The sequence below is a fragment of the Eurypyga helias genome, unplaced genomic scaffold (assembly GCF_000690775.1).
Source record: "Eurypyga helias isolate BGI_N326 unplaced genomic scaffold, ASM69077v1 scaffold17041, whole genome shotgun sequence".
Lineage (NCBI taxonomy): Eukaryota > Metazoa > Chordata > Aves > Eurypygiformes > Eurypygidae > Eurypyga > Eurypyga helias.
In genome coordinates, this window is record NW_010229081.1 from 10,723 (window position 1) to 25,885 (window position 15,163).

Sequence of the window (15,163 nt, forward strand, 5' to 3'; positions counted from 1 at the left end):
AGGTCTTACAGACATTTGCCTCTAAGAGTGGGTTTACTCCGCGTTCTAAACGTTTCCGTTGTAGATTGTTCCATGGGGTGTGCACAGTTAGCCTGCTGGAGCTGGCTCTAACATGGGACTCGGCAGCCTCACAAGCACCTAGTAAGCTTTCTGAAGGCTCCAAACAGTCCTGCTGCATCAAGTCTGATTAGAAACTTAAACTTTCTCTTGAAAGAGAAACAGCTCCAGAATTTAAGGTACGCGGGTTTTAACCCTTAGTCTGTTGTTCTTCTGTGTTGTAGCAGGTGCCCGCAGACTGTTTGCTATGTGGTGTTTCCACCCAAAATCCACCTTGGAACAGGAGAGCTTTCTAGCACCAGGTTTAACGGTGCTGTATTCCCATGAGGAAGTTCTGCTTTGGACAGATCGGTGTTGCAGTGCCAAAGGAGAGAGACCGCGTGTCGTTCTGGCTGCCCTCAGCAGGCGAGGGCAGGGGTGGCAGAGCCCTTGGCAAGCAGCGTGTACGAACTCCGTGTTAATGTAATCGAGTCCAGGCTGATGCCGCTGTGAGGTCAGCGCGCCGGCTCTGTCCTGGGAAGGAGGTGGGGAGAAAGGAGACTTGCATGGAGACGCTCAGACTCTCTCCCCTCAGGCTTTCATTATGCCCAGGGTTTTCCCTGACCCACAGCAGGGTAAATGCAGTCGGCATGGGCTTGGGTGAGCGTTCACCCTCCCAAACTGGTATGGGGACTGGCAGCAGCGTTCTCCACATCCAGCATCTCCGTGTCCTTTGTGATTTGCCTCATGCCCTGTTGTGAAGCCAAGATGGAGCCAGGAGGAATGAGGAGCAAACCAGAAACCCCACTTCCACCGGATCTGGAACACAGGCTCGGCTCTGCCTTCCCGTCCCCTCCTGCTTGCGTGCCTGGGCGGCAGCATGCTCCTCACTTTCCTGCCTCTGTTGGGCTTTGTATCCTGGTAACATCGCTCGTGTGGAGGCACAGAAAACTCCCTGCGGTCCTCTGAGCTGCGTGAGGGCTGTAGCTCTGGAAAACATGAACAGAACTCACCCCCAGGTACGGCCCTTCTCTTCAGGGAAACCTTCGGTGCGGCTGTTTCCTGAAGTACACGCGTTCGTGGTAGCACTGCCTGAGCTCTTTATCGCTGATTTCTGTGGGATCTCGCGCGGTTTCTACTTAATGTGATACAAAAGGAAAGCGTTGACATAAAGCTCTAGACTTGCGTTAGTGTGTGTTTCACAAATGGATGAGATTTAAAAGGTCATCTGGTTGATTGCTTTGTGAATTAAATCTGGGCCACGTTTGCACCGGGACGATTTTTGCTTGGATGTAAAAATGAAGGAATACGTTACATATTCTTGGATAAGATGGTAGAAAGGTGGTGCGGTGACTGCTTGCTGCTTCTGTAAACAGGCTTTTATTCCTCTCCTTCTAGAGAAACGGTGATGTAGCTACTTCTGATTCAACAAAGTCCTCCTCTGAAGAAAGAGGTAATAAATAAACCACCAAGCTTAACATTTTTATTGTTAAGGTATAAATCAGTTGAAACTCCCTGTGTAATGTGAAATACCACCAGTATTTATGGTCTGTTGAGACTGATGTCCCTCCCTTCTGTGTAGTGAAATGTCCAGACTATAAAATTAATAAACTTAAGCTGCTCTTTGGCCTGGAGTTGGCAATCTTATGGCTTAGTAGGACGACAGGTAGACCTTGTCTGTCAGACGGCTCATTGTGAACTTGCTATGTGTTTTAATAGTCAAACTTCAGCAATTTTTGTCCATGTTGAGAAGGAAAAGATGAGATCAAACAGAACTGATAGCAAACCTGTAGATCAGGTTGCAACAACATTTCATCACTGCCATTATTTCCTATTGGTGTCTGCAAGTGGTGTGCTTTCTGGTCAAAGGTGTTGTCGTGTTGACACAGGCATGCCGTAATTCACCACTTTTTAAGCTGAAATGTTCCGCATTTGGTTCCCGCTCAAGCGTGACTGGGGGTGGGGGGGTGATTGCTGCCACGGGGATCACTTCACCGTTGAGCACAGGCCGTGCCTTCGCTCGCGTTTGTGCAACACAGCAACCAAGTAAATGTGAAGCACAACTAAGACAAATTCTAACTTTTCCATCAAATTTCAGAAATGCCAAAATCCAGTTATTCATCCAGGGTTGTCTCAAGTGACCAGTTACATGTTTCTCAGCAGATCACATCAATTTTTATTGTGTTGGTCTGGAAATCTAAAGGAACGCAAGAAAACATGGTGTTGGCTTAGAGACGCAGCCCTGGTGCTGCAGAGAGCCGAGATGAGGGCAGCTGATCGCCGTCGCTCTCGCGCGCTGCTGTTGGATTGCAATGACTGTGGGTTTGGCCTTCAGCTTCCGGATTTAACTTGATTTACATACGTGACTTCCTGAGAGTTGGAGTCCTGGGAAGGTCACTGCCCTTAGTGCCCTGAATGTGTCTTTGGGAAGGGAAAGCGCTGCTCTTTGGCCAGTTCTCACCATTTTGAGCTGGTAATTCAGTTCTGCTGCAGCACTAAAATCCTGGTTGAGGCAGAAAGCCCGAAGCACTGTAAGATGAAATTTTAGCTCTTGGGGAGATTTGCCGTGGGCTCTGGGAGGACACCTTTCCCAGCCTTACGCTGACTTGCCCTGTGTTTCAGCTGCTCCTGCTGTGACAACGGCATTGCCGTCCCATGGGGTCGGGCATGTCTCCACCCTTCCGCATCCAGGTGCGTCGGGTGAGCTCCAATGGAGACGTGGCGTTCATGCCGTTCAATCCCAGCGCTCCGTAGCAGCAGCAGCACAGGCTCTTCCACACCGCAAGCAGCAAAATTCCCTGTGAGGAGGTGCTAACCATTGGAGTTTGGCTATTAAAACCCAACTATCATCCCCTAAACTCCAGCAGAGGCCCTGCCAGAGCCCCCAAAACATCACCCTCATGGCTCTGTGCTGTTCCCCTCCAAAATCCCCCACCCTGCTCAGCCCTGCCAGAGCCTTCCCCATCCCTTCACCTCTTGCTCTTGCCTCCCAACAGGCTGCCGCCGGCCATGGAGGCGCGTCTGCATCTCTGCCACAGTGCTGCTCATCCTCGTGGCTGCCGTGGCGTTGGCGGGTGCACTGGGACTTCTGCTACATGCCCCAGGTTGGCAGTTTTTTTTTTTTTGGGGAAGGGAGGTGGAAAAATGACGTTGCATGAGAAGAGCCTTTGTGTCCGTCACTGTGCCTGAAGTGGTGCTTCCCAGTGCAGGCCAGAAGGAAAGGGTCCAGCGGAGCAATGCGGGGCTGTGTGCCGTCTTTGCACAGCCCAAGTTGCCACAAGCAATTCCTCGGCTACGGTGTCCTGCTCCATAGGGCTGTGGTAACTGGGTGCTCTGGTCATGCTTCAGACCATTGGCATAGTCTTCCGACTCTGCCATGGACCTACCAGAGATTAATCCTGGCCCCGGGTTATTTCCAGAACAACAAATGAATTTTGGAAATCCTCTTTTTTTTTCCCCTTGATCCATGAATATGTTGGAAAATAAAGTATTTCTGGCTTTCTCTTCAGTGAACCGCTTCTGCACAGCCTCCAGTAACCGGACAGGCTTCTTGTGCGATGACAGAGAGACCTGCATCCCAGCCAGTCAGGTCTGTGACAGCGCCCACAACTGCAGGAACAGAGAGGATGAGCAGGAGGAACTCTGTGGTGAGCGCTTTTGTTGTCTCTGTCCTTCCCACCTTGTCCTTCCTCTTGTGAGACTGAGCAGCCAGCGTCCCTCTAATCCTGCTCTGCGCTTCCGGATGCCTGCGAGAGCAGAGAGCCTGGTAGAGGCTTTGTAGGGCAGATGCAGAGAGACAGAGCTACCCAAAACCCCTCAGGAGTTCCAGGAATCAAAGATTCCAAGCTCCTCTGCTTTTCCTATTCTAATTTTTTAACCATGATTCCTGGTGGAGTTAAGCATGTCCTGTGTGTCTGCCCTTGCAGGCGACGTGCCCCACAGCCTTCCGGGATACCTGGTTTTCCGCTGTAGTAATGCTGCATACTGGGTCTATGCCGATCGGAGGTGTAACGGGATGAACGACTGCGGAGACTGCTCTGACGAGATGGGGAGCTGTAAGTCTCTTCTGGCAGCTGTTGGGCAAGAGGCCTTTTCTGCTGATGGATCAAAGTAGCTTGCGTAGGTGTGGTGCTCACTGGTGCTGCTGGAAAGGCCGGGAGGCTGGCATCCACCGCTGAAACACAAAATAGCTGTGACAGGACATGAGTACAAACCATGCGGCCTCCCTCCCACCACCTGCCAAGGGCTCTGTGTTGAAGCCGGGTGGCAACCATGAGGGTAAAGGCCCTGTACATTGCTCCCAGCCCCCTTCCTCCTGTGGCTTGCTGAGTGTGGAGCGGTTTCGTTGGGTTGTGTAGCTGTAGGCAGCAGCTATCATTCACACTGGCCTTTGGTTCTTGGCCAGGAGATAGGAATGGCTGAGCAGGCCTCAGCAGCTTCCATGCCAGGTAGATCCTTCCCTCGGATTTGTTGCTGTCACCCGTGGGGTTTTGAACCTCAGGTGAGACCTGCCTGTATCAGCAGCTTTCTCTAGAGCAGCTTGTTAACAAAATACACTGCACCTAGTTGTTCCTCCCAGCATGGCATGTCTGCCACGCAGGCCATCACAGTGCCACACTCCCTGCTTGTCTCCCAGACGTAGCATCGAGTGTCCTCTGGTGGGTTCACAGACTTGGGGGTGTCACCAGTTAGATTTTCTGTAGGTGCCAGGGCTGGGAGGGGAGCTACCTGTGTAAGTAAGGAGGGCAGAGCTCAGCAGCAGCGTTTCTGTTCCCTGCTTTCAGTGGCTGCTTGCCCCCCGTGTGGGTCCGAGTGGTGGAGCTGCAGCCCTGTGCTCTACGAGTACTGCTCCTGCATCCCCAGGAGACTCTGCCGGGACGGCATCCAGCACTGCCTCAGCTGGTCCGACGAGTATCTGTGCAGGCCATGAAGTCTCGGAACCTGCAGCACTGGAGACCTCAGGGTGCTTCCTGCATAGTCACCTTTAGGCATTGGTGTCCTCCTGCTCTGCCACCTGCTGGGGAAGCTCCAACCCAAGCAAGCCCTCAGCAGCAGCGTGCTGACTGGCACGCGGTGACACCGAGCCAGGGACGAAGGGCTGGACACCGGTCATGGGACACCTTTGCGGGTTCTCCTGACATGTGAGGGTGAGTCCTTTCCACAGGGGCAGAGCACTGTCCTGCAGCATCGACTCGATGTCTCCGTGGGTTGCGGAGGCTGCTGGCATCACAGATCCTGTGTCTGGCCAAGGGGTCCCTCCAGTGCAGACATCCTGGTACCTCTGCGGGCAGCCGGGTGGAGGTACATGGAGAGCTACCCTGAAGAGCAGGAGCTGAGCGAGGGGAGCCTGTCTAGCCCTGGGGTTGGCGCTTCCCTCCAGCACATCTTCATGCTCCACGTGGGGAGGAGGAGAAGCCTGTGTTTGTGTTCAAAGTGCATCTGCAGATGGTTTCAGCAGCAGCTTGGAAGGCTCTGTGTTGATGTTCCCAGGACGCTTCCTCAGGAACGCTGTGCTGAGGGTGACGGAGTGGGGAGCTGCTGCACAGGCCACCTCCCACGCTCTTCTCAAACCACGAAGGCCCATGTGGAGAGTGTAACAGCAAGGAAGACTGAAGTGGGTGTTGCGGGGGGGACAAACCACCGTGTCCCTGTGACCACGTAGCTGTCCCTGCAGGGCACGGAACCGGCGTGTATATAAAATGGACTTCTCTGTGTGGTGCAGCTCTGGAGCAGCAGCTCAGCAGGTTGGGAATGGCTGTGGGGCTGGGATGAGTTTGCACTGAATATGGCAAAGAAGAGAAAATAGTTGCAGCCTCGGAGCGGAGAGCAGCAGAAAACCAAGTGCCGCAGCTGCTCTTGGGGCGGTGTGGGGTGACACAGGGTCTGTTTGCTGCTCCTCGCATTCTTCTGCCAGCAGAGCAGGATCAGGCAGCCAGACCTTCAAAGCAGCCCTCAGGATACAGATGCGGATGTGCCACTGAAATGTAAGGAAGATGCAGGCTTTCTCTGCTCTTTAGAAAGGCTCATCTGTGTCTAAAACATCATCTCTGAGAAAAACCCACATTTACAGTGGGTCCACTTACTTTTTTAGGCCTGTAATAAACATGAGGTGATAGCCTTCCCACCACCATCCCAGGTCACGTATCTTTAAAAATAACCCCCCATTCAGTCATTTCCTCTCTGTCCTGTGAACTGCACCACTGCGTGTCACCACGGCTGGTATCAGCGGTGAAGGGTTCTTCTAATTCGTAGCTGGGATACAGCTGTAGGTCTGGGAGACCCTTTAAAAAGAGTTTTACAGCCTTCTGACTGATCCTTCACCTGGAATGAGATGGCAGAACTGCGTAACGGAACCAGTACGATGGGAAACTTTCAAAGCCGCATTTAATAACTTGTCCTTCTCTGCGCCTGGCCGGACGGATGGTGTGCGTTCGTGGTGCCTGTGAAACATTACGGCAGCGCAGAAGAGAGGGTAGGAGTTTTCTGGGTAAACGTTTCTCACTTGGGAGCTTCCAGCCTCAAACAAAGCCTGAAGTGGAGATGCGTGTTTTTACTGGGGAGTCGCAGACACCCAGCGCTTCAACGAGGCTGAGCTGGGGTCTGTGAATAAAGCCTCACTCACTAGTTGCTGTCCTTCCTCTTGTTACCCCAAAGTACGCTCCAGGGCTTCCGATGGGGAAGTCCTGCAGGATTTCTTCAGAGCAGCTCAAGGAGGGGTGGTTCAGAGGCAGCGCTACTGGGGTACCCTCTCCTTCCTGGGGAGGGAGAGCGTCTTTCCGATTCCGGTTGGGTTCAGCCGCCGGTTGTTTGCGTGCTCCTTGGCTTTGAGGTGGGAGGATGCACAACTCTGCGCTGGGAGGAGGCAGGTGGGTCCGACTGCTGCACCCTTCTGCGGGGCAGCAGAGGAAGGTGGGAGAGGAGGGGAAGAAGAATCTCCTCCCTCATGATGGGAACTGTGTGTGGGTAACAACAACTGTAGTTGTTAAGGATTGAACTAATCAGCTGTTAATAAAATACAGGAAACCCTCGGGCTCAGCACAGAGCCCAGACAGGATGGGTTAAAAAAGAAATTTTCTCTGGGACAGCCATGGCTTTCTGGAGCCTCCAATGTTTGCTGCGGCTGGGAAGAGGATGCTGGCTTGGCTGACCCTTATGGCAAAGGCTGTGTTCTTCCAGTGCGGTGCTTGTGGGTCACAGCCACGGCGCACCTCCGCCGAGTTCTAGGATGCTCCCGGGGTGATGAGGAAGGGGTGGGGGCGTGCGCCGCGTGAGCGTGGGTGGTTGGAGGTTTGCTGTGTGGAAGGCTGCTCGGCCTCTGCAGCAGAGGTCAGGTGGTGGCATGGGGACAACGTTGGGATCTGGGAATTCTTACTTTGGGAGGTGTGATGAAGGCGGCAAGTGCTGGCTTAAGGCAGGACAGATCAGCGTGCCGCCCTCTCTCTCTCTCCTTCCGCAGGAGGGTGAGGAAACAGAGGCAGGCTTGGGGATATCCCTAGCTGCAAAGAGGAAACCAAACGCAGCCTTCCTCCCTTTCTGCCATCTCAGCTCTGTAATTGAACTGAACCACAAAGAAACGGGGTCAGGAATGTGATCGCTGCATCCAAGAGCCAGTGAAGGTTTGCTGGTGTCAGAGGAGCTGGCCCACTCCGTACCTGCAGGGTAGAGCCGCAGCGTTGCTCTCCCACCCATGTCCCTCTGTCAGCTTGCAGTGAGTGCTCTGGGGAGGCCAGAGCTGTGATTGATGGCCTCAGGTTAGGGACCAGGGACTCATCCTGCTCTGGATTTACACCCATAATGAGACTAGCCAGGAGAGAAGCAGCAGTCCAGCAGCAGCAAGACTCAGAAGCCAGCCTGGGATGTAGCGGGCAGTTTAAGGAGGCACTTGGCTGATCCATCTGTTTTGGGGTGAGTCTCCTCACGTGGTTTTCCTTCTTACTGCCTTCTTCCTGGTCAGCAGAGGCCGTGTGCCTTACGGAGAGCAATGAGCAGAGATTAGTGGGTTGAGGACGCAGTGGTATGTGTGTCCTAAGTCTTCCTAGGCTAGAATTTATGCACGGCATGTTTAAAAGAGGAAGTCTGCTGCTCAGGAGGAAACCTAAGAAAAGGAGTAATTGTGCCAGGGATGGAGAACGTAGGAAACGCAGTGCTCTAAAACCACCTCTTCTGAAAAGGAAAGCCGTACTGTGTTCTTTTACCAACAAGCCTGTGACCTGGGCAGACGGTTTGCGTGAAATCACAGCGTGCCTTTTTCTGGCTCAAGGCATCGGCTCCCGGCTGCGTTGCCCGTGTGGAGCATACGGTTCTTCAAGACATGAGTCTTGCCCTGGTGGGATTAGCAGCTCTCCGCAGAAGAGATGCGTGGAGGCAGTTGAGGCAGAAGCCAGCTGCAGGAGAAGGATGATGCTTGAGCACCAGTGTCTATTCCTCCCCGTTGAGCTGCTGTTTTGCTAAGTCACTCCTGGCGCCATCGTTTGTCTCGGCAGCGGGCTGGTGTAGTCATCAGTGGGAGCTATTAATAGCCTTGAGTTTCTGGGAAAAAACGTAGGGCTTGAATGCAAGTGTGCTTGTTTTGGTTGTGAGGTTCTTTTTTTTGAGAATTCAGCAGTAAAAGAACAAAGAAAGGGGGTTAAGCTCTTTATCTGTTTTTGAGGTGAAGCTCGTTTTCTTAGCTTCTTCACGATTTCCAAGGATGTGTTGCTTTTCTTGCTGCTGAATTCTGGTAAATAGCAGCATAAAAGGAAGATATTCCCTAAATAAGCACTAGTAGAGGATACTTGTAGTGAATTCTTGGCCGTATAGGCTTAATAGCACAACGATGGACACAGTGCCCCGCTGTGCACCTCAGTTTTTATGGAAACCCTCAGGGCAGCAGCACTACAGCTGTACTCCAGGCCTCAGGCAGGCCAGTACAGCATGAGTCTGAGCATCCAGGTTTTCACGGCGGATGCGTATCATTAATACTTGAATTACAAACTTCCCTGTACGTTTTTAGAGGAGGGAGCGCGGTCGGGGTATTGCAGGCACGCGCGCGCGCTGCGCACGGGTTTTAAACCACAGAACGCTCTCAAATGCAGTGAATTTGCCTGTAAGGGAGACTGTATCACAACTGCTGTGTCTAATACCTATGGTAACGCGGTTTCAGCTTTCACTCCCTGGGCTAAAGTGAGAAACAGGGGACTTGTACTTTGGATTTCTGCAGTAACTGTTACCGAGGGGTTACTGTCTCTCTGCCTCCCTCCCCCGGGGCCTGTGCGTATCCTCTTTGCTTCCTGACTAGGTCAGAGCTCTACCAGCACAGCCTGGCACTTGCAGGCCGAGGTTTATGTTCTACCAGCACTACTGATGTCCCGGGGCACTCGACAAGCAGAGCGCAGCTTCATTCCAGACGAGCTGCGCTGATCCTTCCGCCCCTCAGGAGGCAGGAGAGGAGGAGGGATAGGACCAGCTCTTTTTGTGAATGATATCTACGTCAGAAGAATTAGTTAAGGATGACAACAAAAACTTTATTTGAAAAAATTACTATGTATTGAAAATATACAGTAATATCATCAACCTGCTCCCTGCCTCTGTCCCTCCCCAAGCACGTCACAGCAACCAGATTTAACAGTGCTGCTCTCCTGTTACTCCCTCTGGGTTATGTCTAAATTCTGTCATCAGCAAGGAAAACAACAAAACAAACGACCCACTTCTTTCTGACTCAGTAGGTGTTTAACAAATCCCAGTCCTCCACAGTGAGGCACAGATGCTTCTGTTTGGAAGTCCTTTCTCTCTCGTGTTCAGCCAAAGCTCTCTTTTTATTGTTCTTTAATTCGTGGCTGCCCGCAACCTCCTTTTTCAAAGGTAAATGGCAATTTTGAACATTTTCCTTATAGAACTGCAAGGTTCCAGATGCTTTTGTTTCTGCCTCCGCTGGCTTGCGTGTGACCACCTTCTCTATTCTGCGTGTCTTGCCATCTACAGGGGAAAACAAACACCAAGTTTAGGTTTCGGGAAAACCAGAATCCTGCTGTAAAATGTGTACTTGTGTTGCAAATAGCTTTGGCCCCGCCAGCCTGGAATACTGACTGCTTCCCTGAAATGTGTGCAGGGGGGAAAAAAAAAAAGTTCAGAATCTTAAGGAGAAACCTCAGTTACTGCACGTTGCCCTAAGCATGCTGCCATGCTGTGTTTTGAGTTAGCCAGCAGCCTAACAAACGAAAGAACTCACGTCATAATGCAGTTACAGAAATGGCTGAAATCGCACACCTGAGGTGCTATTTGTACTTAACCAAGTACGAAAACACTGCTTGTAGAAAAGAAAACAAATCACGTGGTCTCTGTGCAGTTACATACAGAAGTGCAGAGCTGCTGTTCTGGATCTCAAGTTGTCTTGTGGCTTGGTGGCCTCCGTAACCGCCTGCTCCCACTGCAAAACTGTCTGAAATAACATTGGAAAGGGTTCAAATGTTTCTTGTAAAATTTACAGAAATATCATTTGAAACAGCTCTATCCCTTAGTCTTCCTATTCAGTGATTTAATGCTCCGTAAGGACTGTTTCTAGAGAATGAATCAGACTCAAACCCCCCCCCCATACCTGTTCTGCCCATCCCTCCGTTCTGCAGTTACTATGATCAAATTCTTTCAGAGGCACTTTGGAGTGAACCAGGCCTATCTGCATCTGGATCCGCTTAATGACGGCATTAACATCCTAGTACAAAGGGAAATAGAGTCGTCAGAGGGGAAGAACATTTGATTCCACTTGTCCAGGAAACCGAGATGCTTTTTTACCTTGAGACCTGTCCCAGAAATGTCCAAACAATTCAATTTCTTGAAAGACAGAAGGTATCCAATTCCCACATCTGTAATTTTAGGGTTACCTGTAAGGTCAAGTAAAGTTAACTAAGTTGCAGGATGTGGAGAAAGATGATCAGAATACAAGAAACTTTTTGTTCTGAAAGCTGTTATTGGAACAAGGAGGTTTGGGCCTTTTTCTGTGGTATGCTTCATGCTTTGAAAGTGAGCCAAAACTGACTTTTTCCCTCTAATGATCCAAAGACAAGTATTTACAATGCCAGTTCTCAAACTGTTAAAAATATTCATGTAAGTAGCAAGTGGCTGAGACTGCAGGTGTGACCTGTGCCTCTGGAAAGCTGTTGGTGAAATTTGGGAGTTGAGTACTGGCTCATGGGAACCATCAAATTAACTGTATTCCTTCAACATTAAGGAGGATAAATTCTTTATCGGAAAGGATACAGGTTGCTTCTAATATTAAACCATGAAGTACTTACAAGACAAGTCTAATACCAAAAGGTTCTCAAGTCCCTTTTTCAGTACTCGTACTGGCGCTGTCATTCTGCGCAGCCCTGCGTCGGACAGGGAGTTGTCTTTCAGGAGAAGCCGTTTTACGCTGGGAGGAGTGACAGAAACGCAGTTTATAGTCGTCACTTCAGACAGTTTTACACAAAGTCCTAAAACGCTGTGTCAGAAGGCTGGGGCGTTTCTCTGCCAACCCTTCAGCCTACTTTAACGTCCGTAAAAAGTACCAAGAAAGAAGCCTGGGTTAGTAGGAGTAACAAGTATCTTTATATTGCCTCTGCTAGCCCGACAGAAGCACTGTCCCTGAGCTCCGGTGGCAAACCCATCCCAGAGCACAAGCATTTGCTAAAAGACAAAAAGGTTCTTAATACAGTGAAGTCCTTTAAACCAAGGCTGCCCATCTCAAATCCACTCAGAACTAGAGAAAAATGCTTGGCAGAATAGGAGAGGGCAGATTTGGTAGGGGAGAGGGCAATGATTTTAGGTAAGCAATGAGGTATTGTAACAGTTGAACAGAACTCAGTGAAAAACGTAGAGCACTTCAAGACAAAACCCTGATGCAAAATGTACCAAAACCTTACAACAACATAACGTCCCCTAATTAGCAGTTGTCCTGCCTACGAGTTCCAAAATTTTCTACGTTTCAAGCATCAGACAAAATTATATATATATTTATTTAAATGTTAATTAACTAAATATTTAACCTGCTCCTTGCAAAAATCTTCATCTGGAACACTGGTTTGGTTAAAAATTTGTCTGGTAAAAGTTCCCTCTTAAAAAAGGAAATAAAAGTGTAAAACTGTTCCAAATGCTTAAGATGCCGTTTTTACCCACCCGATGGAAATTACAAAAAGTTGATTTAAACACACGAGACCGTAAATAATTAATTTGCACATCTGTGGGACCTTTTACAATTCAGTATGTGCTTTGGATCACGTGGTCTGTGTACAATAAATTCTGTATTTTGTTTACCTCATGAACAGGGTTTATGAAAACCCCGAATCTTCAGACTTACATACTGCTGCCTGCAAAACTTTCCCTCCAAGTCCCAGCCTGCTTCTCTGAACTGCTTAGTGATAGGAAAAGGAAGTGTCATTTTTAGCTATGTGTCAAGAAATCGGTACCTAGACAGAGCCTCTTTGGTGAGGTGTTCCAGCAGTTCGTGTTCATCTCCCAGTTTACAACAGGAGAGATCCAAACACGTCAGTTCCCGGAAAGACTTAATTTCTTCTAGTTTTTCAGAAATAACCAGGTACCTGCAAAGAGAAGGGTGAAAAATTCCAGTCTTCTTGAACAAATGTCATGGTTTTGCTTTGATTCAAAATACTGGACTAACAATCGAGACTTCAACTGGCAAATATCACAATTAGGGACTTCTTTACAGATTATTATTTCAAAATAACGCAAAATATATATTCCAGTTTACTGTAAATCAACTTCACAAATTGCTCTTCTTCAGTATCTAGGAAGTGTGTAGAGAAACCCGTGTTCATCCAGGTTTAAAACATACTTCAAACGTGTCTGGCTAGCTTGTCAAATGGCAAAATTTTACTTTTTATACACATAAATAAAATACCTCACTAGAGATAAAAGTCCTACAGGGCACCACCTGCAGACTCCAACTAGAGCTGCGACTGCATCCCAGGCCCTGTACTACTTTTCTAGCTGTGCTGGTTCCCTGATCTGCTTCACCCCACAGCCACGCAAACATCTGTGCTGGAACTGTTCAGGAGGTTTAGAGATGGGAACAAACCACTGAAGAATTGCAGTAACAAGCACGTAGCAGTCACTACCTCACCAGTCTCCCCTGTGTTTACTTCTTATTGTTCCCATGGCAAGACGAACCCCAAATTCACTCACCTCTCCTGAGTTTACCTTATATTCCCCATGAGAGGACAAACCCCGAGGTCATAGAATCATAGAATGGTTAGGATTGGAAGGGACCTTAAAGATCAGCATCTTCACTGCTGAAACGCAGGGTCCTTACTAATTCAATCCCTCAAGGAACATCTCTCTGGCCAGGCAAATAAGGGGACCTTAATATCCTCCCACTGCAAGCGTGCCCACCCAACTACGCCTCCAAATCCCTTTGCCGTGCAATTCAGCTGTGCGGAAGGTGGTACGTACAGCCAGAGCGCAAGCCAGCTCTTCAGAGGTACGACTAGCTCAGGGGGTGTGAAGAGTGGGCTCTTTCAGAAATCAGATTAATCAGAAAATGTCTTAATATCTTACGTCCCGGATTTCAAAGACTCAACACTTAATTCAGCTTTCTGTAACGGCAAAAGATGCCAGAGGTAACTTCAGTTCTGAATTAATCCCATAAAAAGTATCTGTACTAGAGATAAAAAGGGAGTAGGTTTAAAGGATAAAACAAAGAATAATTGACCTCTGCTCAAACATTCCTACTGTGCTCAAAACACCCTTGGCACTTCAGATGAATATGCCTGTACTTTGATTTTAAACTGGATAAACCATCCCTTTTTCAAGTGTACAGACGGAAGACAGACTGCTCATATTGCTGGGAAAGACTTCAGTAGGAGCAAGGCTTTAAAACCATAATCCAGTTTTAAGCGTGGTAAGATGAAGTGAAAGACAACGTGGATATTGAGAGGATGGAAAAAATGGTGCTGGACCTTAATCAGAACCTTGTTAAAGCATGTTCAATATGGGGATGGGAACCTCAATAAACTGGGGTAAAACCTGCCTGACTTCAAAGCCTGTAACTTACCTACAAGACCGTATCTTCTGAGCCCCCAAAATGAAACGGTATAGCAAGCTTACAGTAAACAAACCCATCTGCACTGTCAGCCAAAACAGCAGCTACAAACACATCCCATGAAATACCTGAGAAGGCACCGAGCACACCGACTGCTATGGAAATGCTGATTATTACTGTTAAAAAATAGTTGCAGGTTTAATCCCTCACCGATCTGTTGGGTAACATGGATGTAGTCTGTTACCTGCATTATGTTTTGTGTCTTAGAATGAAACCAGCAGCTGCACTTGTAGGACAGGAGTGAGACAAGGGGAAGCAAGCAGAAGAGTGAGGTAAAGCTCAAGTCATTTCATTAAAATTAGGTGGTGTCATAAGCCCAAGAGGGGCTTTTTTGTATTATTTTTTGAGAGAAAATAATTTAAGGGAAATCTGGAAGTGTGCTAGCAAAAAGCACCAGGAGATGACACTGCTGGTTACTGAACACACTTACCTGTTCCGCAGACATAACGAACACAGCACCAAACTGCCATACGCTTCAGTGAACTTCTGTAGAGCTCTCAGTCCTGTTACCGGTTCTGTGAACTTCTGTCTTGCTTCTGCAGCTGAAAAGAGCTTTTCAGCAATCTGCTCTGGGAAACCAATCAACGAGTCAATGTGATCAACATTGTCAGAAATGTAACCCAGCACCAGGCTGAAGAGGGACTTGGCTGAGTACCGGAGGTTGCCCTCCTTGGTGTAGGTGAAGATGAAATGATCAGTCCTCTGCCTCCTCGCCCTATCGTCCTCCCTGTTCAAACACAGCTCCACCGAAAATCCTCGGGAAAACAGCCTAAAAGGTCTTGTGCTGGGAGTGACACCCTGTAAGCCGCCTGCACCCTGATTTACCACGTGCAGCTTCCCGTTTTCACGCACGTATATCGGCCCAGTATCCCAATGGCTTTCTGAGTGGAGACAGTAAGACATTCCCCACATCCAGTTCTGCAAAAACAAACCACAGACAGGTCAAGGACAGCCACAGAGGAAAAACACGACAGGGACAGACCCCGCACCCACCCCCGTGCCCCCCGCACACGTCGCCCTGCGTGCGAGGCGCCGGGGTGCGCGCCGACTGCCGTC

At 49.3% G+C, this 15,163-nt stretch overlaps 2 protein-coding genes across 3 annotated transcripts; one reads left to right on the forward strand and one right to left on the reverse strand.

Moving 5' to 3' along the window:
* Positions 1 to 1,034: 1,034 nt before the first annotated feature.
* On the forward strand, positions 1,035 to 4,966 carry LDLRAD1 (low density lipoprotein receptor class A domain containing 1). The gene is made up of 6 exons (XM_010160268.1): positions 1,035 to 1,055; positions 1,435 to 1,489; positions 3,033 to 3,140; positions 3,546 to 3,683; positions 3,963 to 4,091; positions 4,821 to 4,966. The coding sequence occupies exons 1-6, from the start codon at positions 1,035 to 1,037 to the stop codon at positions 4,964 to 4,966; spliced, it is 597 nt and encodes a 198-aa protein (XP_010158570.1).
* Positions 4,967 to 9,518: 4,552 nt separating this feature from the next.
* Positions 9,519 to 15,023, reverse strand: LRRC42 (leucine rich repeat containing 42). 2 transcript variants are annotated; one of them, XM_010160269.1, is made up of 7 exons: positions 14,538 to 15,010; positions 12,456 to 12,587; positions 11,304 to 11,422; positions 10,804 to 10,892; positions 10,610 to 10,723; positions 10,369 to 10,453; positions 9,519 to 9,990 (listed from the first exon to the last, which is right to left on the reverse strand). In XM_010160269.1, exons 1-7 carry the CDS (start codon positions 15,008 to 15,010, stop codon positions 9,734 to 9,736), a joined length of 1,269 nt encoding a protein of 422 aa, XP_010158571.1. In that variant the 3' UTR covers positions 9,519 to 9,733. The 2 variants fall into 2 exon arrangements, with proteins under 2 accessions (XP_010158571.1, XP_010158572.1); XM_010160270.1 differs by lacking the exon at positions 12,456 to 12,587 and having other exon boundaries at positions 14,538 to 15,023.
* Between the last annotated feature and the right edge of the window lie 140 nt (positions 15,024 to 15,163).

Bases quoted from the DNA above. Each gene is read 5' to 3' on its own strand.
- LRRC42 (XM_010160269.1), bottom strand. From the start codon at position 15,010: ATGTCTTACTGTCTCCACTCAGAAAGCCATTGGGATACTGGGCCGATA. The intron at 10,893-11,303 runs GTAAGTACTTCA...TTGACCTTACAG, and splicing joins TTTGGTATTAGACTTGTCTT to GTAACCCTAAAATTACAGAT. The intron at 9,991-10,368 runs GTATGTAACTGC...TTTCCCCTGTAG, and splicing joins AACAGCAGCTCTGCACTTCT to ATGGCAAGACACGCAGAATA.
- LDLRAD1 (XM_010160268.1), top strand. From the start codon at position 1,035: ATGAACAGAACTCACCCCCAG. The intron at 1,490-3,032 runs GTAATAAATAAA...GCCTCCCAACAG, and splicing joins GTCCTCCTCTGAAGAAAGAG to GCTGCCGCCGGCCATGGAGG. The intron at 4,092-4,820 runs GTAAGTCTCTTC...CCCTGCTTTCAG, and splicing joins CTCTGACGAGATGGGGAGCT to TGGCTGCTTGCCCCCCGTGT.